General features: G+C 39.0%; 2 protein-coding genes across 14 annotated transcripts in view; both read left to right on the top strand.

Annotated features, from left to right (window-relative positions):
- plekha7b (pleckstrin homology domain containing, family A member 7b) overlaps positions 1-3,155 on the top strand; it is a 100,540-nt gene extending 97,385 nt beyond the window's left edge. For all 8 annotated transcript variants that reach the window (XM_059350813.1, XM_059350805.1, XM_059350779.1 and 5 more), the window contains one exon: positions 2,509-3,155. In XM_059350813.1, coding sequence (XP_059206796.1) covers positions 2,509-2,531 — 23 coding nt within the window. In that variant the 3' untranslated portion in view covers positions 2,532-3,155. The remainder of the gene's footprint in view (positions 1-2,508) is intronic.
- Positions 3,156-9,188: 6,033 nt separating this feature from the next.
- The window catches only part of sox6 (SRY-box transcription factor 6), a 150,216-nt gene continuing 132,107 nt past the window's right edge, over positions 9,189-27,297 (top strand). For 3 of the 6 annotated variants that reach the window (XM_059350842.1, XM_059350833.1, XM_059350822.1), the window contains exon 1: positions 11,287-11,600. The gene's annotated coding sequence lies outside the window, so the exon portion shown is untranslated. Of the gene's footprint in view, positions 9,389-9,816; positions 9,865-11,286; positions 11,601-11,828; positions 11,996-27,297 lie in introns of those variants that run through there. The other 3 variants (XM_059350849.1, XM_059350825.1, XM_059350823.1) reach the window with 2 other exon arrangements.

Genomic DNA, 27,297 nt, shown 5'->3' with positions numbered 1-27,297 from the left:
TCTAAAACATGCAATTTACAACAGGTGTAAGATACTGGAAAAGCTTGAAAATTTACCCTAAAAGTCCTTAAAAAATGCTTGAATTTGACCACTGATAAAGTGTACGAACCCTGTTTTATACACTGTAGTTTCTGATTTTTTACTGATTTATTTAAGTGTAAGCCTTCAAATGATAGGTAGAAAATACATTTTTGGATTGAGATTAGAATATTTCCTGCACATAGACACACATGCACAAAATAATCAGACTTTGACACACACACACACACACACACACACACACACACACACACACACAGTCAGTAAGTGTCCACCTAGCTGCATTTGACCTTTGACCTTTATCCTGCCGTGTTCATGTCCTGTCAGAAGAAGTGAAAGCATGAAATGGCTCCTCGTCAGCCTGGCATGAATTGAGTGTGTATAAGGAATCTTCATTCATTGAGAAGCTGTATGTGTGTGTGTGTGTCTGCATGCTTTACTCTGTTTGGTTGTTCTCTGTTTGATTTGTTTTTCCTGCAGCTGGTTGAGTTTTGCTGTGACGTGTCGCTGGTTTGTAAAAGTTGCTGTGCCATTTAACAGTTTTGTGTCCATCCATAAAGATGCAGTGAGGATCCACTGACTGGATTTATTTTAAGAGAATTTATTCCAACTTACAGCAGACTATCAGTGGTTATGAAGTCAGTGTATTGTTAACAAATGTTGTGTGTCTGGATGGTTCACCAACCAGTGACTCACTGTCAAACCTTGTTGTTTTAACCCATTGGGGCCCAAAGACTATATTTAGTATGATAAGAAAGTGTCATCTTTGTTTGGTGAAATTCCAAACACACTTTGGGCAAGTATCTAACAGTACAACAATTTTTAAAAAATCATTCTACATCAAGATTTCTGGAAAAATGCCAACATTATGTACATATTGAGAAGTCCATTTCCAGGAGTTCAAGTCAAATAGCACCAACCAAGTATTGAGTGCATATACTGTAGATGGACATACTTTTCAGATGCCAACATTTCCATATTAAACATACTTTTTAAAATTGATCTTTTGTAATATTACATTTTTTTGAGACACTGAATTTCAGGTCTTCATTAAATGTAAGCCATAATCATTATAATTAGAAGAAATTAAATAAATTCTGTGTGTAATGTATCTTATATAATGTGTTATAAGATACATTACTTTTTGAACTGGATTATTGACATAAATAAACTTTTCTATGATATTCTTATTTATTGAGATGCACCTGTATAGCTTTTTATTTTTTTTATCTCTTTCCATTAAATGATGTGACAAGATGTATTCTTGACAGATAAAGTGTATATGTTCTCATAACTTTATTAATCAATCGTTTCTAAATATATCACAATGATAATGAAACCACAATTAACAGGATTGTGTCTGAAAACGAAATTATTCCAACTTTATGGGGAACAGTGTAGTTACCAAATACTTTATTGTGCTCCTTGTATTTTCTGAGATACAGCCATATTCTTGTCATACTGATTTTAAAGTTTGGGCACATTGGACGAAAAAATTATAATGTCGTCTATTGCAGAAACAGCATTCCCATGTGTCCAAAGATTACATATAGTATTAGAAGAAAAACTCACTTTTAAGCCAAACGATTTGACCAATTTCTAAAATGTTTTCAGATTTGTGCTTATGTAAGACCAGAGAACACTTCCACTACATGAAATTAATTAAGAGGATGTTTCTGTCTATGTTATGAATGCATCAGAACAAAATGTAGACAGTACAGTTCACTCAGTCTGATATTCATGAACTATTTGGCCTTCACGTCTGTGTGGCTGCTGTTTATTGCAGTTTGTTCATTACTTAAACTTTAGTTTAATGTGGTTTGTAAGAGGATACACTGTAAAAAAAAAACGGTAAAGTTTTTTTAATAATACGGTAAAAAGATATTGGCACTGTTGATTTCACGTTGAAGATTGCCATTTTATTCAATTTTTTACCTTATAAATAAAAGTTTTTCCATCACAAGAAATGCTGTTTTTTCCATATAATTGACAAGAAAATACTTTATAAATGCTGCATAAATTACTAATACCATTAAATATTACAGCATATTTTTGTTAGAGATATGGTGTTTAGTACATTTAACACTTAGAAAAAGTATTTCTTACAAAAGATAAATGCAAAACTTACAGTGATGGCTTATATATATATATTACAGTATATTTTTGTTACAAACACGGTGCCAGTGCATTTTACAGTAATGTATCTAAAAAAAAAAAAAACAACTGTAAAAATACTGTTTTGGCTGATATATACATTTACGGTGTTTCATTGTTACTGAAACTAAATTAACCCATTTATCATTTTACGGTCTTTTACTGTCATGGTTTAGCTATTTTTCACTGTAAAAACTACATTTTTTACAGTGTATATATATGTAACTTTTTCATTGTTGCATGTGTTTTTGGTCGTGGTGCATGGAAGGCAAAACTGTTCATGTATTTACTTCTCTCGTCTTTCTCTCTTATCAGCTCAAGCAATTTCTGGACACTGAGGTGCTATTCCACAATGACAACAAACAACTGCATTCTGCAAGAAAAGAGGATTTTTGGACATTCACACTTTTCCACACAGCGGTACGAGGACTGTACGTAACATTTAACCTGCTCTCTGAGGCTCATGCAGCATTAGGTGTTTGGTGAAAGTGACAGGAAAATGAAAGACTTTGCAATAGGAGCTGCTGTGCATATAAAACTATGGAAGTGTCTAACAAATGTTAATCTCATAATAATATTTTCTACATGTTATTGCACTTTGAATTGTACACTGTATCATGTTTTCGAGGTATGACTGAGTTGCTTTTACTTGCAGTGTGAGCTCAACTGGGAACTTGTTTGTGTTTGTTTGTTTTCGTCAGGTACAGAATGTTAAGAACAAAAGGTACTAAATGTGTCATGATGGTAGTATTTTTGACAAAACTCAGATAATATTCTTACACCAAACCACTTGAAATATCGTATGTATGTACCTGTAGCACTGCCAGTCTCCTTTTAGCTTGCCAAAATGAATTTTATTTTTGCTTACATCAGGATGAAAATAACCTTTAACATATTTTCTGTGTGACTGAGGAAGGTTGCACAATGGAAATTTATAAAAATGTGAATATTAAAGATATTAACACAATATCTGGTTAATTGCACATGGATTTATTTAATTATTTTATATTTTATGTCGTTTCTATGTGAAAGAGTTGATGCTAAGCTGTGTGGTGACATTGTCAAATCAGACAGAAGTGTAAAATTCCAAATTTTAAAGGGAAATTCAATAATCTATGACCTTGATAGAGAAACTAAGAAAGGAAACTTTTACTTAAATGACTGACTTTTAACCTCAAGTCGCCTTTGTTCCTTATTATATGTCACTGATGCAATTATTGACTGTATCTTTATTCTAATCATGTACAAAGAAAAAGTACAAAATGTGCACTCATCATAGCTCTGAGATTCTCTTTGAACCTCCATATTGATTGCCTTGACCTATTAAACTTTATTCTATTATTTGAAAAGGGAACCAAACTATGGCATGCTCAAAGGAGGTGAACTTTCAATACAAAAAAGAGAGAGGCTTCTTGAAATGTTTCTTAAGTTCAAAGCCTTTTTCCATCTCAAAAGGGCATTTTTAATTCCGTGTATTTTCAACCAAGAAGGTGGATACTAATAACTCTGGATTCTGAAGTACAGAATTCATATCTTTAAATCATGAACTATGTCTCCATTGCAATTGTGAAAGAAACCTTTGAGAAATACATGTTATGACCTTCTGATTCAAAAAGAGAAGAATATAGAGAAAATGTTTTTCAATGGAGTGTGCGACGGCGCTGTTATTACCAAATTCGGCCGTTTTAAACACAAATATTTACCCTTTTTTATCTATTATCAGTCAGTCTGGTACATACGCTGATGGGATGTGATGCACACACTTTTAATAGATCCTGCACCCACGCCTTCCTCCTCTTGTCTGATAGTGAGCCGTTGTGTTGCGGCTCCCTCCCAAGTGACGTCTTTATGTTTAATTGGAGAGTAATTACTTTCACTCGTCTGCATCGTGGTGTGCTTTGAAAACACCTGAGAGAGGAGGCTGCACCTCCCTCAGCAGCCACATCCTCCCAGCCTCCATCTCTCCTCCAGGATCGGGGCCCCCACAGCGCCCGCTGGCCCTGGTGGCTAGAAGACCCATCACATCCTCTGTTCTGCTTATTTTGCAATAAAATGGGATGTTTTTCCCTCCTCCTGCAAAAATTCACCCAAGACCCTCCACTGAGGATTGTGGCATTTCCATGTATTGACGTTTGGCTGGTGGTTCATATACATTTGTTATTCTATGCTCTGGACTTCAAAGAGAATGAGAGAGGGCCTATTATGCTAATTGGGTCCTGTTCTGTTAAACGCAATCAAGGCCTCCCGCATTAATCCTTAACTAAATACTTACTGGATTCAGAGATGCTTTTTTCAAATGCAGAGAGACGAAGACACATGCTGCTTAGCTTAGAGTCTGACAGATGTCGGATTTTTGACATGATATCGATTTTTGTGAGGGGGGGTTTCACAGATTACTGATATGGGGGCCCATATAGTGACTTTTTGAGCTGGAATGAAAAGAGATTTTTTTTTCTCTATGTGGATTGTGCACAGAAGCTAAATAAACATCAGTACTCTGTGTTCAGTATCAGTCAATTTCTGACCATTAAAAAAAGACAATGAATAAAAACAGCTATATGACACCATTTCTAAATTATGCCAAATATCTTTCTCTGCAAAATATGTTTTCTGTGCATATTGGAACAAATATAAGCCAATATGGATGGATACGATACATCCAATATTGTGCAATATCGACCAACCGATACATGAGTCAAGCTTTAGAGAATAGGTAAGGTTTACATAAGTAAATACACAATAATAAATAAGCAGCAGTACTCTGTTTTCAGTATCAGTCGATTTCTGACCATTAAAAAATGCATAAATAAATAAAATAAACAGCTATATGACACCATTTCTAAATTACTCCAAATATAATTTTTCTGCAAAATATGTTTTCTGTGCATATTGGAATGAATATAAGCCAATATGGATGGATACGATACATCGAATATTGGGCAATATCGACCAACCGATACATAAGTCAAGCTTTAGAGAACAGATAAGGTTTACAGAAGTAAATGCACGATAATAAATAAGCAGCAGTGAATTAAATGTCTTATTTTGAAATCACAAAAGTAAAAGAGGCTCATGACAATGTTAAAAGTGTCCATGGTCAGGTTAAAGCTTTGACTTCTGCTGGTTTCCTTTTTGCCAGGTCCGTGTTGAAAGGAAGAGCCCATTGAGACCCTGCTGAGGAGTCTGACCTTGTTCTCAGGTCTATATTGTTCACTGCTCTGCACGCTGCACTTGTAACATATTCACAGTTTTCCCCTGATAGGAGAAGAGAAAGGAGAAATCCTACGCTGATTCCCAGTGATACATATTTCCATCACATAAATATTATTGTTACTCGCCGTGAATGTCTGAGGATTAGATTACAGTGGAAACACAGCCGGCGCCTCCTTTATGCACTGTGGGGATCCAGATTGTAGTCCAATTGTACAAATACAAAACCAAGGAAGCCGATGCAATAGGTGCTTTGATTTCAAAATAGTATTTTATGCTGTTTTATCATTTCCAAGCTCCACATACGGTACATTTTTTAATATGTAAGAAATGGAATGGTGATTTGTTGAATAATTGAAGAGTTAGGAATCACTGAATATTCTTCCCAACGTGCGTGCATGCTATAAAAAGAATAGAGAGAAGGCTGAATTACAGTCAGGCTGCTCCACATTGACCTAACTGTTTGCAGTAACTAAAACAATGCCTTTGCGTAATCTTTTATTTCAAAGCTTTAACAATTGCTGTATCATTTGGGAGATGATGCAAATGCAACAATATTAAATATTGAATGATACGTTTACCGGCTTAATATATTAAACAGTAAGAGAACACAATTCCTTCAACATAAATGATTAAGTGTGTGTTGGGAAAGTGCTGTGTTACATTAAACAATGAATTAATCTCATGTCCCTTAAACGGAAGGCTTTTACAATACCTACAGTGAATTGGGCTTTTTGTACATAAAAGCAATTGCTTTGTAAATGAACCAAATGCCCCTGGGCCTCCTCTTTAATCTAGCTGCTCCGTGCACACATACACACTGATCTAAGTGAAATTTACTACATTCAGCGACTCAAATGAAAAAAAGGCTACAAAAGCTTCTACGGATCTACAGTGCACCATCACGGCCATGCATCAGTCCTTTTTAAAGATAGTAATTAATTAATACAAAAAATCATCTGTCAGTTTAGGGCAAAACTTGAGATGCATTTTTAGTGAAAAGCTGAAGGAAAATAAATCCTACTTGTGTGTTATTTCCTGAAGAAGAAGAACCCAAACAGTTTCTTGATTGGGTTTCAAATAACAAAGTGCAGGTAATACTTTTTGAAATACATATAGTTCCTTAAATAATGGCTTCAAAGTGTATTAATGACTACTACTAGATATTATATTTGTAGTACTATTGGCACGGGCTGTATGGTGGTGTTCCTGATAAGTATATAATTAGAATTGGCATGTTGCACTCCTTATTTCAACATGATTAATCAGTGGTTCTCTGTTAACTTGAAAGGAAATATTAGATCCTGACTAAACTTTGATGAAATCCAGAGTTACAAGTAAGAGATTTGGGTCAACTAATGAGAACAGAGCGTCCCACTTTGCAAGTCCAATTGGGAGAGAGGCGATTTGCATGTATGCAAATAGTGTTTGAGTTAATTGCATAACTTGGCATTGGATAATGACTAAGTTGTGTTGTGGATGTCGGTCCAGTGGTGTCAGCGGCTGTGACGGCTGGCAGCATCGTCTCATTAATGGCAGGTCAGAGTGTTTGATTCTGGTCATTGAGGATCTTTTGACAATATGTTTTACATTCATACTTTTACACAACACAAAGGCAGGACGGTGCTACAGTGTGAGGTGGGTAAAGCCTGTATTTTTTATTCAGAAAGACTGAGATGTGCTGTATACATCCATATGATGTATATATATATGCTCACTATCAAAGAGCAGAGCTGCCATATGTACTTCTACACAGAACCCTCTACTGCCTCTTGAGTGAAAAACAAAAAGAGTATAGATAGCTACACATGCTGATTAAGAATATATGAATTAAAGATATCCCTCCGTTTTAATAATACATATGTTTCATGTGATTATGCACAGTGCTGTGTAGGTTATGGTTTAAATTACATCATAAAATAGCAATATACTTATACACTTGCTGACAACAATTCACAGCTCGACAATAGTTTATAAAGGCATTTAAAATAAATAAAGACGTGATTATATATGACTCCAACTATGTTTTACAGTATAATCAAACATTTATACAACAGTTAAAATAGGAGATATAGCTGTTAACAATGACATCAATAAACACTGAAATTGGATTTACAACTGAGGGTCTAAGTCACAAGTTTCATTATAATACAATATTATTTAAAATATTTAGAGAACTATATGATTTTTGCTGATATCACAAAATCTACCACGATACGATTTTGTTCCAGTTCGATTCCGGGGCCTGGGATCTATATAAGATGCTATAATATTATACAATATATTTATCTTTGTTACAGTTACATTTATATCAACTAACAAAAGGCAACTAAAATATGATTTGATGATTTATTACTGAGGTCAAAATGTATTGTGGTGTGTGTAAAAAATGGGTATCTATAATGCCCAGGTTCATAATGCATCATAAACTTACTTATATAGCATAATAAGCATTCATAAATATTCATAATGATTTAGAACAATAATCTTAACACATTATAATGACGTATAATGTCAAGTATCATACAATACTACTAATATTGCTGCTCAGTTTTAAGGATCATAATGTTATCCTTCTCTAACAATAATATATTACTTTTTTTTTTTTTTTTTAGATATAATGTATGATAATCACTGTTGTAATGTTGCACTAAGTGATCATTGGGTCCTATAAATAAAGCGATGAATGAAAATGAGGAACTGAAACAACAAATGTCAGTGTGACCACAGTTATGAAATGATATAATACTTGACCTTATAAGTCATTATATAAGGGTTTTGTTATAAAGCATGATGAATATTTATGAGTGCTTATAACTTTAATCATACAGTGCTATAAGCTGCATGTTAGCTGTAATTGTTTTAACTTTAAGCTCAAAGATTTGAAGCAGAACTTTTACAATCTTTCTTTTCCATAATGCAAATAATTGTGACTTCTCATTGAGAATACAAATCAGCGCACTCACGAGCATGAATCAGCTGCACACCTTTGAAACCTGCTCTGGCTGCACTGTAATCAAAGCACCCACCCCACCCAACCCAACCCCCACCCCTCCTCTCATCCTCACTCACTCACTGAATGGCGTTCTCTAATTAACCATGCAGAACAGGAGAAGAACACATGTTAATTTAATGTAACAAAAATGTTGATTTTCATGCACTCTCCCTTTCAAATATTTATGGGCTAGACTGGAATTTTCAAGATGCATCAAAGACTCACAGGGTATGCAAATGCGTCTGCCTTACCCCCCAACAAGTTGGACTGTCTTTTAGCTCTTCATGCACTCTACCATCTGAGCTGTAAAGAGGAAGCCATTACAGTCACCTCTATAGAAATAGTCTTCTATATTTGTGTTTTTGAGAACTATCCGGCGCCCGCTGGCACCTGCTCAGCTGCACCCACAACTAATCACAGTTCCAGTGATAAGGCCTGGTGGTAAGAACCACAATAGGCAAATACAATATCTTCTTTCTGATGCAAAAAAGATCATTTTTAGCAGCAACAATGCAGCAGAAAAGCAGAAGAATAACACATTTAAGGAAGTTATTTCACTGCTAAGATTCACTATTTATAATGAGGAGTTTGAAGTCAGAAAATTTACCTTAAATGGGCTCAAATTTGGGCCCAAACACTGATTTTGCCTCATCCGATTTTTGCAGGCTGCAAGATATGTGCATGTGTTTCCAGCAGTGACCAAAAGGTGGCGTATGAGACACATGAAACAGCCATTGGAGTGGCGCTAAGTCCGCTGCTGAAGACACACAGAGCACATATCACATATGAATCATCATGCGTGGATCTGAAGAAGACAGTGTTAAGATTGTTGCAGGATTATTTTATTATTCCACCACACTGAACTGTGATTGAGGGATTTTTTTCTCGGTAAAACAGCTGTCAGGTATTAGATTATCACAGTTTTACATTGTTGAGTCTCAGGAGAGTCAAAGTGTCCGCAGAACTACAGAAAAAGTTTCTTTCAGAGAGGTAAGACTTCATTTTTTCCTTTTTATTTCATTTTACTGTCAAGCTAATTTCAGCATGGATATTTATTTACCATCTCTCTCTCTCTTAAACACACTCACACACACTGCAGGAAAAAAATCCACACCCAAAAAATGAAAATTAATTGTATTGAACTTTGTGATGCTCTTTGATGGAGATGCTTCAACTTGAACAAAAAAAAGGAGAGAAAGTGAGGCGCTGATACGATGTTGTGCATGAGTTGTGTGGCCAATTCTCCCCCTCTCCTCCCCCATCCCTCCCTCTCTCTCTCTGTCACTCTCTCCCTCTCTCTTCCTCTGCTTCTCCTCCCTCTTGTAGCTCTATGTGACTCTGCAGTTAACAATCAGAATTTCCTCCTGCTGTCTCCTCTGTTTGTAAGTAACTTTTCTTATTTCTATTATGATCCTCAGCTGTTGTGACACTTAAAGGCTCGTTGAGTGGCTGTGGAGTCTCAGTGGGTGAGTCTCTCATGTATGTTGAGCTGATTTTGGTGCTTTTTAGATGACAACTTTTCCGTCACTTGTCTTTCTGTTCTGAGTCTTCTCTGATTTCTGCGCGCTGTTATTCTAATGTATTTTGTGTGTTTGACGTCTGTGGGCCTCCTCACACCTCAGCTCATCATTTCAATAAGTGTCTCATTGTTAACGCTTCAACCTGTGGGCTGTCAGCGGCTGGACCCCTGCTTCAATTCCACATGTCAAACGGATCTGGTTGAAAACACAATACAGGATTTATTAATTTTATTTTGAAAAACATTTTTTTTATTAATTTAGTCGGTCTAATATTATATCAACTGAATGTGCATTCAGCTTCTGGTGCAACACTTCCATTTAGTATTTTTTGCTGAATCTTATGTGTTAAAAACATAAATTAGGGAATAAAATGCATCAGTTTGTGAAAATTAAAAGTTAAATGTGATGCTTAAAAATAACATTTTATGGCATGCCATTGCACATACTTGTTTAAACAATTACACACTCATTTATTTCTAAAATCGCTCTTTTAATTTAAATTGTACGACTCAAAATAAAAATAAAATTGTACGATTCAAAATTGTCCATCGCGAGGATACGTCTTTTATTTTTTGACATTTTCTTGGAATGCAATCATTTATTTATCTAATGATAAACAGGCGGCAGTAAAATGTACAAGCAGTAAATCTTGAACGCTCTGCATGGCGAGAGGAATGTATATGTTGGACGCACTTTTTATAGGATAATCTGCCAAAATAATTATTTTAAATGTTAGAAAAGCTGAGGTGCTCAATGTGACTTCCAGTACATGAAATATACAAATATGTAAAGAGAAGTTGGAGGAGTGTGTAAATCAAAATGTTTCTTAAAATTATCGTTATTGTTTTAATATAAAGTCATAAAACAGAGGATTATGTTAGGGGCTGATTTAAACGACACAAATAACTCCTCTTACAGGCTTTCTCTCACCTGTTCTCATTATCTGCTGTCAGCTGAACAAATTTCTGAATAAAACCATTATTTTTTGAAACACTTTTAGTGCAGTTGTAGAAGTCTGTTAAAAATAAATAAAAAAGTGTCACTTAAACATTTGTGGAAGGGAGATAAAGTCATGCTTAACTTCGCTGCGCCTGGAAGTGATGTTCATTTAAGTAAGCTTATTAAAGTGACTAAACTGCGGGCAGTAACATCCTCCCTGTCTCCACTTTTATTTCGCCACAAATCTCTCTCTTTCTCTCTCTCTCTCACACACACACACATACACACTCTCTCCCTCCCTCCCTCTCTCTCTCCCTCTCTCTCTCTCGCTCGCATCTCTTGTCTGGGAGGAGGAGGAGGAGGGGGGGAGTCCTGCCTCTTTGCCTTCCTCAGATCAATGCCCTGGCCACTCACTTTCTGATGTTGCACGACGGGAAATGCTTTGAATACTTGCGACATGGCTGCGCGCATTGATTGCCAAGATTGACAGCAGCTCTACCCATCGTCTCCTCTTGTCTGAGTGTGTGAGAGAGAAAGGACAGATAGGCGAACAACAAAAGGTACTTGTAGTTTTTTGGACAGCTGAAGTTCACAGAGAGAGTAGCACGGGATCCCCTCATATGGCCCCGTGTGAGCAGACTTAAGTTTTCAGCTCAACAGATAGCTCAGTGTAGCCTAGTGTAGGAGTGTTTACGCACGGGAAAGGACGCAGAAATCTCTTCTTCACGGCTCAGATCAGCAAGGTAAACAACACGTTTGCTACTTTACACCATGCTCTGTGTTGTCTTGATATTTTCACCTTGTGTTTCTTTTTATTCCTTAAAAGTGGAGCGCGCTGTCAGAGAGCTGTTCCGGCACGGTGCGCGCGTAAAACATGTTTTAAAAGTTATTAACGTGTTATGCTTACACAGGTTCGCACATTTCGCAACAGAGGGGATGACTGTCAAACTTTCGTTATTGCGATTATTTGATGCGTCGCTTTCGACCAAAACAAGCAGAGGACACGCGAGACGAGAGAGTGGTGGCGCGGGGGGCTCCGAGGCGCTCCGGTTCAGCTCGGAATCTGTGAATCTGCGTAAAATCCAACGTTAAACTTGAGCAGAAGTAAACTCTGAGACCGCCCGAAGCATCTTTGGAGGTTTGATATCATATTTATTTTTCTTTGTTTATTTGAGCAGAGTGAAGCGGCGCGAGCTGCGTGTAAAACTGCAGCGTTGTGAACCGGAGCCGGACTGCTGTCACCGTGTTCACTAAACCTCACAAACAAGTGCTCGTTCTTACTTATCTGTTAATATTTAAAGCTTCACAGCGCTTTAGTGTTTGTGTTTACATGTCCCGTAACTTTCCTGCTGCTGGCAGTTTCTCTTGTGTCCACACAGCGGTACTATTCATTGACAGTGACGTGCGCCCTGAGAGCTCTCCTCTCTGCGTGATGTGAGCTGGACAAGTTTATTCTCCTTTTACCTTTTATACGGCGCCTTTTTAGTCTCTCTCGCTCATAGGATTTTATCAGATTTTTTTTTTAAACGCCAGGATCAGTTTGTGGCCCCAGTGCAGCCTGGGAATCTGCTCTTCCTTAACTTTCTCGGGGGGTCAGGGGAATTGACCTCTAAAGAATGCATAAGCCATAAATTAAATCCAACAATCGCAGAGGCTCGTCCATTTAGAGAAGATGTACTTGGACAGACACTTTTCCATTTAAGCCGAAGTGTGTGAAGCTCGGCGCTCCCGGACTGAACACACACTGTGTGAAAAGTGCAAATGTAGCCTACTTAATAAGGATTCATTATTTTCTTACATTTAGACACATTTTATACTTTGAATCATTCCAAAAATTATTCACCTGGTGTTAAACAGAATTATTTTATGTTAGATATATTTTAGAGTATAATATAAACTTTTTTAGTGTTGGGAAATCACTTTTATATCGTCCATTTGTAAATATAAATGTTGCACAAACTTAATAAATAATTGTATACATTTATTATAAATGTGATATAAAGTAAAACATCAGTGATTTTGGCCCCCTCGTTTTAAAAATGTTTTCCAAAATAAAACACACTCCCTGAGTCTTCTATTGGCATTTTAATAAGAAGAGAATCAGCTGCAGATGAAATTAAACAATGTCTTTCTTCTATTTATTACACACAAAACACGTGTGACCACACAATAAAACACACCTGTGGCTAATTAATGAAATGTACCTCTCCTTAAAACTCGCCAAACAAAAACACACTCGTATAAATCCTCCGCGTAAAGGAGGAAACTTTTTCACTCCTGGTTGCTCTTTCTGCAGCTGTGAGCGCAGGTTTCCTCATAAGGTAAGGCGGTTCTGGAGACCAAATGCGAGTCTAAATGGCACATTTATAATTAGACTGCCCATTCAGCACATTGTCCTGATTGCTATACAGGGACACTCGGCTCTGTCTCTGTTCAGAGTTTGTGTCTGACGGCTGCTGCAGCTCAGCGTGTCGCTCACTGACAGAGTGAAAAGCGCCTCTTTGATGCCACACAGCCGCACTTGGCTCTTATTTAACATATCTCACTTATATTTGTGCACAGAAACTACCGGCATCTTAATTAATCACCTTCTTCCTTTCTGCAGTCAACTTACAAGTGCATTTTAATAATTGGAGAACTGTTAAATATTACTGTAATTTTGGCAGTGTAATAATTTCTGCCCGGGACAGATGTGCTTTTATTTCGCAGTAATTGTCGCTGATTTAAAACACTAATCAAAAAAAAAAAAAAAAAAAAACTAGACTGGCAATCTGTTTGGTACGCGATCCTTAACAGAAGTGCAGGACAATAATATCAGATTTATCAGATTTCATGCTGACTGGCCTTGCACATTTTCTGTATTTTCAAGGACTCATAATCTGCGGGTGGATCTTGAACTTTTCTCCTTTTTTTTTGCAAGACAAGAAAAAAAGGCACCATTTCCAACCTGGAGTCAGCATAAAGATATAGGCTCGCTGACGCTGATGTGCCAGTAAGTTCAAAAGATTTTTAGGACTTTTATTTTGGCATGAAGGGAGAAGCCACCTGGTTCACTTGTCTAAACACATCCTGCACTCTGTCCAAGTCCAATGTCTCCCGTGTTGCAACTTCACTGCGATTTTTTTTTTTACATTGTGATTAGAGCTTTTTAAAAATTATGTTTTATTGAGGGGGAGAGAAATATTGTAGATGAGCCCTTCTTAACATTTGTTTAGACTGGACTAAATTGACTTGTAGCTCTACTTTTAACTGTCCTCTTCATCTAAAGGTAGGACTTGTTTAAACTGAGCTCTTGTGCCAGCAATTAGTGGGATCAAAGAAAAGGCAGGAGAGAAGGAGGGAGGGAAAGAAAGAGAAAGAGAGAGGGGGTGAGAGAGAGAAAGATCCAGAAAGAAATGTACTTTATGTGACATTGTTGGAATCATTTTCAATATTATTGATTTATGATTTTGGTTGATCCTATTTACGCAGAAGGGGAAACTGATAATTTCCGAATTGACAGCAGATGTTTTCTGGGGATTTTATAACATCTACCCAAAAGAAAAAGTCCCTTCGTCAGTGATGAGCCGGCAGATCTATATTAGTAACTGTAAAGTGTTTCTACACCGCTGCTTAAAAAAAAAAAAAATCAAATATAATTTCTCTTAACGCCACACACTAATGTGAAATGAAAGTGCTGGTTTGTACGTTTTTACGCTGCCAAACAGAATTCTTTGAAATAACAACCAAGTACAACTCATGATAAGCTGATTTCACAGTTGGGGGGAAAAAATAAATCTTATATCGACATATTTGTACCATGAGATAATAAATAATAGTGATGTGTTGTCAGGAGCAGAGAGAAATCAGTTCATATTTTGTGTAATACTGTATATGTACATTATTCTGTAAAAAGTTCTGAAGAGATATTTCAAACGATTTTAAAACGGTTTTATTCTTGAAGTGTGTGTGTGTGTGTGTGTGTGTGTGAGCCCCTGTACGCCTTGGCATGTGTGCATGCATGAGTGATACTTTCCTTCCCTATTTTGCAAGAGAATGTCTTCACTCTTCACACGGATAAACCCTGCTGTTGATTTTTATTTATAAATGTCAGAATCCAAAAAGCCCCTCTGTCACTCCTGACCAGATGTTATTTAGACCGAACAACTGAGACCTTACACGGCGCGTTATCTTTCCATATATACTGTGTTCGGTAGAAAGACAGCTATTTTGTTCCAAGTGACAGGACGCTGCTGGGATGCGGACAGGGAGAGCGGAGCTATAGAAGAGGGGGGCGGTAGAGGGGGGCCACACAGGTACTAGTCTCCCTCTCTTGGTGGTGGTGGAGGGAGCGGCTGAGACCTGATGATAAACAAGATGAGAGGAGGTAAACAACAGCAGGCCTGGTAAAGGTAGAGGAGGGGGCCAGCAGAAGGGTGGAGGACAGCAGGAGATAATAAATGTGGCAGCACATGTTGTGACATCTGTCTTTCTAAGTGTTATCTAATTTGCTGTAGAATATTTCAACAATGATCAAAACTGATGGGAACATGCCATAGCAGTTTTCCTTTTGTAATTTGTCCCCTTTCAACAAGAAGTTTCTGACAAGTCGGTGACATGTCGCTTCTGTCACGATAGTTAATTTTCCCTCATGCGACACTGTGATTAGCTGCACAGTGTTCTGTTTAATGAATGCATGCATGCCTTTGGTCGGGCAGATCGGGTTTCTGATGCTCCGTGGCTTCCAGCCTGCACTGGATGGAGTGGAGCTGTGCTTGTGCAGAAGGAAATTGTGGCTTTTCACAGTTTGCTCCATTGTCACTTCTCATAGAGGAGAAATAGTGATGAAATCAGTGGTCAACTGAGCCATCAAGAGCAGACAGTGGGGCATCACCTCCACAATGTCTGAGATGAAAAGCTGAGAGGAAGTGGAGCTGGACAGATTAATAGGACACAGTGTAATACACACAATATTTAATACACAATCTGAAAAAGGAATCTCGAGCATTTACACTTTGTCTTCAACCAGGTTCATCTAATGTCAAAGATTAAACTTGAGCTCATGGTATTTTTTATTCAGGAACAAATAGCACCTATGTGTTCCAGCACTCACTGAACATCGACAAGGGCAGGGGCAGTTTTTTCCCCTGCTCTATTAGATCTCTGTGTCCCTCTGGCTGCTGTAAGTGAACAGTATTGCTGACATTAAAGGATTACAGATGAAAAAAAAAATCTAAATATGTGTATCTTCACAGGAACTGCATAATTGCACAAGTAACCTAAGTGGCCCATTTTGATCTGTATCATTCACTCTCCCACCAAAAATGTTTTTCTCAAAATAATTGGACATTTTCTTTTAGTCCATAGCATAGTTGTGCATAATTAACTTTGACTTCAAAATGCAACAGTCTAGGCTATGGTAAGTAGCCTCTGTTGATTTCTTTAAAATCACACATTAATATGTAGAATTAATTGGCGGGGCCTTGGTGGCCGCGCGGCTCTGACACAGGTCTGGGACTGTAATCAGGTGGAGGAATTAGTCGGGCTCATTGTTTTTTATGAATCAGATGAAGATTTGTACAGTGGCTGTGTGAAGATGGTTGCCTTTATTTCCATATCAAAGAGGCACACAGTGCAGCCGGGCAGTAATTAAAATGTGGTGGATTTTAGAGTCCCTGCATATGTACACACACACAGATACACATGCACCACACACACACTTTCCCTCTGCCTCACACAGGCATAGGGACACAAGCATGAGCACACACACACACTGATACACACACACAAGCGTGCAGCATATGGACCAAGGCTGAGAACTGTCAGGTTGTGTGAAAAGAGTGCAGGTGGTTGAAACTGAATTTTAAACAAACACTCATGTCGGTCCATGTTCCTTTTGCAGACATTTGTGTGCACAATCCAAAGCCATTTTTCTTTCTTCTTCTTCTTTTTTTTTTTTTTTGAGGCGACCATTTTGTTAGCTACAGTTTAAGAGCCGTGCATTAATTATAATTTTTTTCACTTTGACTCAGTAGCAGCTTTCACTGACTGCAGCCACACTAACCTTCAGTGAGAAATGATGCCTGTTTATCAGTCTATCAGCTTTTCATAGATAGATACACAGTCGACATACAGTATGTTTGTTTGAGTGACCTTGTTGCTGAATGATGGGATTATTAAAAAGAAAAAAAGAAGCGAAAATAAGAAGAGGAAGAAGCTGTGATCTTTTGCCCCGAGTGATTTCTGTCCTGCTAGAATTGGAGAAGCTCTGAAGACCTGAGATTGTGTCTTGTGAGTGAACAAGGGAAAAGAGATTAGTGTAATGTGGGCTTTTGCGCTTCTGACACAAAAGCATCACAACAAGCCTTTTCCTTGTGATCCCCCCCATTGTGCTTGGATCAGGTCCTCCCCAGGGCGAGCCACTGCCTTAGAGGGAGCGTTAAAGGACTCTTCACTTGAGCCAGAGCGGGCAGCTGTGACGCTGAGAATTTTCATGTAAAATAATCTGAAAGGGCCTTAAAAACCTCGTCCTCTCATAAGGGAGAAGTAGCGCGATTATGGCTTGGAGCCCGCACCGTATTTGAATTTCCTATTTGTTATGAATAACCCTGTTGAAGGCAGCAGTTATTTTGGTATCCAAGTTACACAGGTCTCCACTGTCTGTAAAAGCTGAACGATTAGACATTATCCAGTCGGTGAAGGTTGACAGCCGGCTTCATATCTGCCAGCTTGATCTGACATGAGATGTAAAATATGCTCCATAGTTGTGACTAAGCCAGCCATTCTGGCTTCTTTACGCTGCGGTCCAGCCTTTAGGAGGCTGGGAGCCGTTTTGTTGGCACACGACTGTTTTCAGATCAGATTGGCAACTTAGCGCCTGGGTGCATATTTGTGTGTGTGCTTGTACATTGTGTGTTTTTGTGCATGCATGCTTACTGGAGAGATTTGGGATCTGAGCACATGATAGTGTCTTCTTTAGCATGCACTTAAGTGACGAGGCCATGATGATTTTTTTCACTTTGCTCCATGATGCAAAATACTTGTAATAATATTCTGCATGTCTGGTTTGATTGAGAGTTTGGAGTATAAATACAATATCAAAGATTTGACTTTATAAAGGAAACCTTAACCATGTAATTGCATAAATGCAAGACACTAAAATTTGCATATTCTAAATATTGATTTTAAACCTCAGTTCGGCTTTAACTTGTCGATATCTTTACATTGTAAAGAAAGGCCTCCAAAACAAAAACATACTTTGTCTTGTGCTGCTGCTGAATCCAAAGCTCTGCAGATAGACTGTGTCAGCCCTCTTGGATGGAAACAAATACTGATCAACCACTTGCATCATGGAGCAGCTACTGTGACATCTAAAACAGGCGAGGAAGTTATGGAAAAGAAAGGACGTATTGGGCCAGAAATCAGATTCCCAACAGTTTTTCCTGTGGAAAATGCTCATGCACGGTGCCAAAAATAAATCAAAGTGACAAAGACGAAGGGTGGAGGAATAGATGGAAAGGGTCTTGTGGCTAAAGTTTTGATGAAGTTAACCATAGCATCTCTTCTTGCCTAGGTCTTTTGTTTCCTTTCTGAATAATTTCTTTTTACACCGACTTGGATGTGTTACAAGGCTTTGCCCTTAATGTGCATTATGAGAAAATGGCTTCAGCAGACCCAACCACAAGCTTTCTCTCGCTCTCTGTCTGTCTTTGTTATCCTCTCTCTCTCTCTCTCTCTCTCCCTCTCTCTCTCTGAGTAAAGGGAGGGTGGTGTTTGGACCCTGTTGGTGAAAAGATGGGTTAAGAGCAGATTTTCTGAGACTTTCTGAGACTAAAGACTGCACAAATAATGATGTTTGTGTTCATGTTGCCTCTGATGTGTTAGTACACCAAGTCTCCTTTAGTCTAAGAAATTGATTTTTCTTCTGACCTGCACAGAGTGATTTTTTTTTCACAGGGGAAATCTGGTATTTTCAAGGTGGTTGAGAATACTTATTGTACTTATTGGGTGGAAATATACGCAGTGGTAGCACCGAAGCAGCGGCCGACTTTTCCCCTTTCATTTGTTTCCAAATGGCACATTTTCCTACCCTCACCAGTGCTGGTGCTTGGTGAGCGCTGGAGCAACTTTATCCATCACTCTGCCTTCTTGTACCATTATACGACCATAACCACAACACAGACACTAATGCTGGAAAATATGAACTTTCAGCTTTAAACCAAATTTGAATTAACAGTCATCTGCTCGTTCTTTCACGGTCCATGAATTAACACACATGCTTTAGAAACAACTGTTGAAGACAGTGGAAACATTTTAGGCTAAAGCTGCACTTAAGAAACCCCTGGTTGGCTCAGCTGCACATTTATAAGCAAAGTGCAGCGACAGTGAGGAGAGCCCAGAAAGCCCGACTCGCAGCTCAAAGAATAAAGCCAGAAAGAAAGTACCGTCTGTGATAATCACTTTCTTGAATGGGGCTAAAAAAGAGAAATCTGCTGAAATGATAGAGAAAGCCTGTGGTTTGGCCCATGTAGTAAATTTCCCATGAGCCTCTTTGACAATCTGAGGGGATAGCCACTCTGGCACACGCCACCCGCCCACATATAATACACACACACACACACACACACACACACACAGAAACACACACATAGAGTACTGTTTCTGCCAGGCAGTACGGGTGTAGAAACCTCTGGGAGGAGGCTGGTCCGAGGGAGGATGATTGACAGGAGGTGGGTGAGGACGAGACTGAGGGGGACCAGAGGAAGATGGGAGGGGTCGTCCTGTCTGAGTAACAGCAACACTTTTTTCCACTGGACCACACGGTCTGCAGGATCTACAAAAACCTCGCTGAGGAGAGTGGAATGACATTGTGGAACAAGTATTAAGGAGCAAAAATGTTTAGATTTAGAAGGAGATGAATCTTTTGCTGGAATATTATACGACCACAATTAATGAGCCTGCAGACTGCATACAAATATATACAAATGACATCAAAACCCGCCCTCCTCTAACTATGTTCATATGCAGCTAATTTGCAAAAGCGATTTACGTTCGCTGTCAAAGCTCGATCGCAGAGTTACGTTCTTCTACCGCAGTGTAAAGTCACAGGGAGGAGGCCAGGCTCATGACTTTAATGCTGGAGACTGGGGTTTTGCATCCCATCACAGTTGACTTTTGGAGTATTTACCATGGTCCTGATGTGTCTGCCAACCTTAACAAAGTGTTTTAGTTTCCCAACCTTAACCATAATGTACTTAACCTGACCACAGTGTTTCCCTAATTCTTACCAAATGCTTTGAGTTGCTTAAACATAACCATAAAAAATGTAATTATGCTGTAGTTGCACGGAGTGGGTATTGTAGCAAAAAACATGTGATTAAACTCATGGCAGCGACGTTTAATGTAAACGTTTCATGTTGATAAAAAACAGAAAAACCTCCAAAAGATGATGAATAAAATCTGGCAACCTTTCATTTCAAAAAAAGAACTACTAATTACAAAACAGATGCATATGAACACGAGCTGTAGAAGACACAGTTGGGCTGCTCGTATATGCATGCACATGCAGCAGGGCTATGTTTTTTTGTGTTAGCGAGGAGAAAGGCTTTATGTCTTTGGTTAGGGGTGGGGTTGAGGGTAAACTGGGGAGGTACAATGTTCCTCCTCATCCTCAGCAAAGCTAAATTTATTGGTTACCATCTGCAGGGTGGAGGAGTTTGGGTTGTGGCCAGGCCAAAGAAAGGCTTCTAATTAAACAGTCATCATTATCAACTTGTGGTCGGTGATCATCATCCCCTACATCAGTTCTCCAAGATGAACATGGAATCATTGAGGGTTTTCCTGAAGCCCATGCTGGACTGAATTAGAATAGAAGAAGAAACAGAGGAGAAAGTGCTAGCAAGAATATTTTTTTTCTTCTCTTGGCAGAACAGGCAGCACGAGGCCCTGTGCCATATCCACTCAGGTTTAAACAATTACTCGACATCAGAGAACGCAGTAGAGCCTCAGTGCTGGCACAACCGTCATGCTTTTGACTGCTCTACTTCAGGCCATGGTTTCAGACATGGCCAAGTGTCACATGTAAGCGGAGCTTTCGATAATTTCAATTAGTGTAAGAGGGTGTGCCTGCAGTATCTGTATCACTGCTGCTGGAGGAGCTTTCCTTTGAGGTTGACAGCCCCTTAATATAGTATTTCTTGGTTTGATGTGTGAGTGACACAGAGGCGCTCCAAGAGGATGGCAAAATGGTTTATTAGGACCTAATTAGAGCCCTGTGATTAAAGGGGAAGTGACTGTGATTAGGAGACCTGCAGATGAAACATGGATGAATATTCAGGGGAGAAATAGCACACTATGTATTAGCCTGTGTGTGTTTTGCAATCGTGTGTGTGTGTGTGTGTGTGTACGCCTTTGTAGAATATGTGAGCACTACAGAGTCCGGGCTGCCTCGGAGCAGTCGTGTTGTGATATCATCTTTACAACAGATCTACAGCAGAGGAGCTTTACAACTGGAGCTATTAGGCAGAAAATACACAAACAAATATGCTACATGCAGCTGAGTTCATGTGCACTTGCTTCATGGAGGAATTCAGAAATTTGATAAGCAGCTGAAAAAAAAGATGGCCTCAGTTGTGTTTTTTTTAATGGTTTCTGTCCGGCATGTAAGTGTAACGCTGCGGACTTTCACAGCCAATTGAACATGAAACCATGAGGAATGTTCTGCAAAGCCAGGTCTACTTTGGGAAGCTTAGGAGAAGAATCACACATTCTTGTGAAGTTCAGAGTATGTGCTGTTTAATCAAAGAGATAAATGGTCTTATTATTATTAGTCGTCATCAATGGGGAGATTAGCATTGGACTTTCTTTCTTTTCACCTCACAAACTTCGAACTTTTTTCAGATATGTGATAGCCACTGCCATTAGAAATCATTTATGGGAGTGTTCTGAGGGCAGGAGATTGTCAGCAGGGCCTTACGATTTTACAATTTCACAACTGACTTCCTCCTTAAAATGACACAGGCTTACCTGCCTATTACTCCCTTTGATTTCTACAGTACATGCTTCTGCGCTCTGAGAGGTATTCATAATAAGCTTAAACTCCACTGGCTTCATTGCTAAAGGGTGCTTATCTCTCGGCTATTCAAGAGAAAGAAGGGTAATATTTTTTCCAATTTCAACATTTTACTGTTAGGCCACAGTCGGCCCCAAAACCACGTTTAGGGGGTCTGTTCTGCAGAGCAGGCACGCACACACACACATGGATATATGGGCACATACATGTACACGCACACACACTCAACACACACACTCTGTCCACTGCAGGTCTTTGAAAATATTTTTTTTTTGCCATTTAAAAATTGAAATGGTACAGCTGTGTGATTTTTTTTCTTTTTTTTTTAGCTGGATGGAAGTCACATATTTCAGCACATTTATTTATGTTTTATTCAGTATACATTTTAACTCACATTTCTAAAGGTTGTGGGAAACCGTCTGCTAGTTTTATTTAAAAAGTCTGCTGGGCTCATTCAATTGAAATTTACGTCTGTTATATTTGGAGAAAAAGAATCCTGAAAAGTGTTTTTCTTTTATTACATAGATCATAGTTACCTTGCAGCACTTAATGCATGTTTGGACACGCAATTTAATCTATTTACATTTTCATTTTGTCCCAATGGAATGTTCAAAGCGAACTCGGCTTCAACATGTATACTCATATGTAATGTAAGATATACTTGAAAACTAGTTTGCGGTGAGTGGTAGTGGCCGTGGAGGACCTTCTCTCTTTAGCTTGGAGCAATGTCAGTTTTTCTTGTAGAATAATGAGAAGCATGTGTTGGGCAAGTGAGGAAAACATGGTGATCTTTCATGTGACCCACCTGTCGTGTTTTCAGCACGGTTAACACCGACCTCATGTTACCATTATCTGGACAGCTTCTTTCTACCAGCTCTTCTACTGTGTTCTCTTCTTCAGTATTTGTTCTAGAGGCTCTGCAAAGACACCTGAGGGTGCTCGGCCTCACACGAACAGTAGCACACGGATGCCAACTAAACACTTGAAGGGAAAAACTAAACCTTAATGACTAGCAGCATTTAAATACACATAATCTGTAGGTGCAAAGTGTTTGTTTGAACTACATCTTTCTCCAGCAGTTAACAGTGTGCAGTAGGTTTGTACTGTGAGTCTAAGTGCTCCCCAGCCCTCTGCCTGCAGCCTCAGCCTGCTGAGTTTCTCAGTTTTACCGTTGCTTGTGCCATGCTGTAATGGGCTCCCAGGACATGATGGGAATATAATAACTGCTTGACGATGTTTTCCTTACCCCCCTCATTCTCCACTAAATGTAAAATGTGCCCAGAAACATGGCATATATGGCACAGGTTGTGATGTCAGTTGTTATTGCTGGATATGCGAACCAGTAAATTTTGGATTATTTTCCACAATCTGCTGTGCAGAGTGCATTATGTCACAAAGGCCACATTGTAGCTGGTTGGGTGTAGAGCAGTGTTGTCTCTCTCCCTCTCTCTCTCTCTCTCTCTCTCTCTCTCTTTCCCTTGTTCTGTGCATTGCTCTGCCACCTTCTGTGCCTCCACTCCAGACTGCAGCCAAACTTTATGCCCATTTTCTTTCCCTGTGCTGCAATCAAAGGACAATGGGCCTATAGGATACTTTACACGATGGGGGAAAAAAAATCATGCATTAAAAAGCGTGCAGACTGAAAAATGTTACCCAGACGCAAGTTTCACCCGCAATTCAATTATTTGGAACATTGCGGTGGGTATCTTGGTAACTTTATAATATTAAAGGGGAAAAACTTACTTGTACACATATACTTTGGTATCTGGAGTGCCTACCAACTCATAAACCAACTGCCTGGATCGGGAAACATGGGATACAAGGCCTCCACTTCGTATGTCACATGCAGGCTCAGTAGAATATGCCGCCAACAGCTGGAGAAGAACTACTTTTGTAAAGGTGCACCATATTTTTCTTGCAAGCCAATCAGAGCAGACCGGACTATTTTTGGAGGGAGTCTTAAAGAGACAGGCGCTTGAACGGGATGTTTCAGACAGAGGGTGAAACAGATATATTCAGACGGATTAGAAAAATAGGTTGTTTGAACATTAAAGCATGTAAACATGTAAACAAAATCCAAACTGCAAGTATGGACGTGAAAAAAAAAGCAAATACGTTCCTCTTTAAGGATTTCTTAAATGACGGATGTTCATACACTAATACCGATTGAGTAACAGTAACATTGCATGGTAGTCTAAAATTTAAGTGATGCGATTAATGAAATGATTGACGTATTTCCTTTCCTTTGCTGTACAATTTGGACTCCAATGCTGCTTTTGTTCAATGCAGTATGGAATGGAAGAGCCTCCTGTTTTTCCGCTAATTAAATTTGCCACTAACATATGCTGGCAGGAACCTCTTACCTTGTTTGACTTATTTATTGCCTGACTGTAGAGGTAATTTGACCTTTCATTTGAAAGGCTCTTTTTAATCCAGAAAAGGAGTGTTAAACTCAATTATACCAGTGATCAGTTGCTCAAACACTACATTTGTTTCCTCTGGGGGGACAAGCCAAGCAGAGCCCTGCTCTCAGCTACTTGTCCCTTACTCCGAGCCCTTCCACCCCTACAGGGCAACAAGGGGGGAGAGGTAAATTAGGAGGAGAGAAAAATGGGGATGGGGGCTGGGAGGGAGACATGAGTGAGATGAGAAAGGGAGAATGGAGTAAGAGAGAGAGAGAAGGAGAGAGGAAAGTGCCCTACAGTTCCTGCCATGTCACTGGAGATTTGTGTCCTCCTTTTAAATCATTTCCCTCTTAAGAAGATTAAGAAGGCAGAAATATTCTCAAACTGATCATTTTCCCTCCCCCTAAATGGACTCATTTGCATTTGCAAACGCTGCTATTAATTGTGGGTTTCAAAAAAAGACAAATGACCTCTGCAACTGTAAATAAAAAGAAAAAACAGGGGTTATAATGTTAATTGTTAAAATGGCTGTACGGGGGCTAGTGGAGCCAAAGCAAAGCATATGCCCCCATCAGTATCAGATTTACACCACGGCCACACATGCTAGGCTTCGTTTTTTTTAATTTATAACACCGTTAAATCTTAGTCAAGATGTCATATTTTTCTCGAGTAAATTGATATTTCCTGAGTGTCTACTCTCATTCATTTGGTTTAGTTTTTCACCAGGGAAGAAAGACTTTTTTTTTTGCAGGATGCAGATAAACATGCAGTTAAATGCTGTTGTACTGTACAGTGTTATGTCAGAAGATAAAGAGTGATTTCTAAATATGGAATATGAATGTTTGACTCCTTTCTTTATAAGAATCCTACTATACTTCCTGTTCAATGCCACAAAGGTTTTGCACATGGCCTCAGTGAAAGTTGCCTGCCTGTATTGTCCTCAGCTCACTGCTAAAACAATTATTTGCCAACTTAAGCCTGCCTCTGCAAATCGAAAAATGTGCAACTGTAATAAAAGTCATTGGTGGAAAAGGCCACCATCAAATAGTGCGTTCCTGCGTCTCCTCCAACAAGGAAAACACTGAATAATCTGCGGACACCAATGCCTTGTTGTAACCTGATCATTTATGGATCAGTTGTTTCCTTTCTGGTTTAATTCACCATGTGATTGATTTTCAGTGCGGTACTGTTGGAAAATATCCACACTAAACCGTGCCTGAAATAGGGAATCATTTGAATACAGATGCTTACGGCTTAGGCCTTGTCACTGGAAACCACTTGGAGCCAGGAGACAATTACAGGTTGATTATGTTGCTTCTGACAGAAGTTGCAAGTCCTTTGTACAAGGCAGAGATATTTGCATCTAAATGCTTATTGTAGACATCTAAACAGCATAAAGACTGATTGTAAATGCCAGCTGTTGGGCTGTACTCGGGAATAAAAAAAGAATTTCAATAAGGAAAATTGGGATGGAAATGAGGAAATTATTTTCAAACAGTGGAGCTGAAATCAATAAGTAGGAAATGGCAGCATTTGTTGTGCTGGTTGTATTTGTCATCTTTATTGAACATGTTTGTATAATCACATATGAATCTATTTACAGTTAGCTACTGTATGTTGTATTTTAACTCGAAGAAACACTGTTTTATTCAGATAAATTATGTCTTATTCTTGGTTACTGCTGTTTGCTTTTCTCCATAGAACTATGTGGCAGTGCAGGTGTTAGAGACGAGTAAGAGATGGAGGAAATTGATGTTGGTTAATTCATCAGATTGGAAGCACAATATGACTATATAGGGCAGAAATATATGGAGAAAATCAAATATCATCATATATTGAAATACTGAAAATGTGAGGATATTGTAGGGTTGACTAATGATGCATTCACAAAATATTTACACAATGAAATCTTTGATAAATCATCATCAATAATGTAGATAGAATGACTAAGTAAACACATACAATATCCAAAATCTATACACTGCCAGCCTACGGCTATTGTATATTTGACATATGTGCTTTTAATATTTGATGTTATGTTATGTACTACTCCAACCTTTGTAATATTTGTGTGTGTGTGTTCTCTGTATGTACGTGCAGTCTTACAGTATATGTGGGTGTACATGTGTGTGTCTGCCTGTTGCCCAAAGCAGAGTGATGCCCCTGCTGATTCTGCTCCTCTAGCTCTTTGTCCTGCAGCACTCAGTGTGTCTGCCTCCTCGGGAGACTGGCAGGCTTCTCTAGTGTGGCTCCACAAAGGCCCAGCCTCCTTTGAGGTGTTAAAAACTTCCATTTATGCATCTCCCTGGACAAAAAAGCACCAAGCCCATTTGAGTCCAGTAGCAACACAGGCAGACATTGTGGCCACGCTTCTCTAGCACTCATTTCACAGATTCTAAAACCAGTATGTGGTGAACAGGATTTGAGGGGCTAAAGTGCCCCGTGAGGGCCAGGCGATAAGAGGGGAGAAACGCCACCACGCAGTAAACTAGAAGATGGGTCCAGGAAAATAAACACATTACCTGGGAGAGAGGCAGAGACTTGTTTTCATACCCCTGCCCCCCATCACACACAAACCCCACACCGAATAAGAAAGAAGAAAAAGGGAAAGAAAATATGTGTGTATATCTTGGAAGTTAAGAAAGGAGGTCTCATCAGTGTGCAAAAAGACAAGCCTATTCTGTGTTCTCTGTCTTTACAGTCTTTGGAGTGAAGAATATGTGAGAGGGAATCAAAGAGAATTGATAGGTTGCATGCCCGCCTGTTAGGAGCACTGGGGACTGAATGCCGTCCACCGTGGAAGAAAACATTCTATTTGCTGGTCGTTTCTCTCCCTTCACCCTGCCTCAACCCAGTCGCTCAGCAAATAGACTTTTATTCTTGTTATTTGACACAGAGGAAATGACAGATAATGTATTTGCAGAGCAGCACATCAAAGCCTTGTTCAGCCACAACACTGTATCTGTATCAGGCTACTGCTTGTAA

This window comes from Centropristis striata, chromosome 2, assembly GCF_030273125.1.
Source record: "Centropristis striata isolate RG_2023a ecotype Rhode Island chromosome 2, C.striata_1.0, whole genome shotgun sequence".
Lineage (NCBI taxonomy): Eukaryota > Metazoa > Chordata > Actinopteri > Perciformes > Serranidae > Centropristis > Centropristis striata.
Note: the sequence above shows the minus strand (reverse complement) of the source record. Positions and strands in the feature narration are given on the sequence as shown.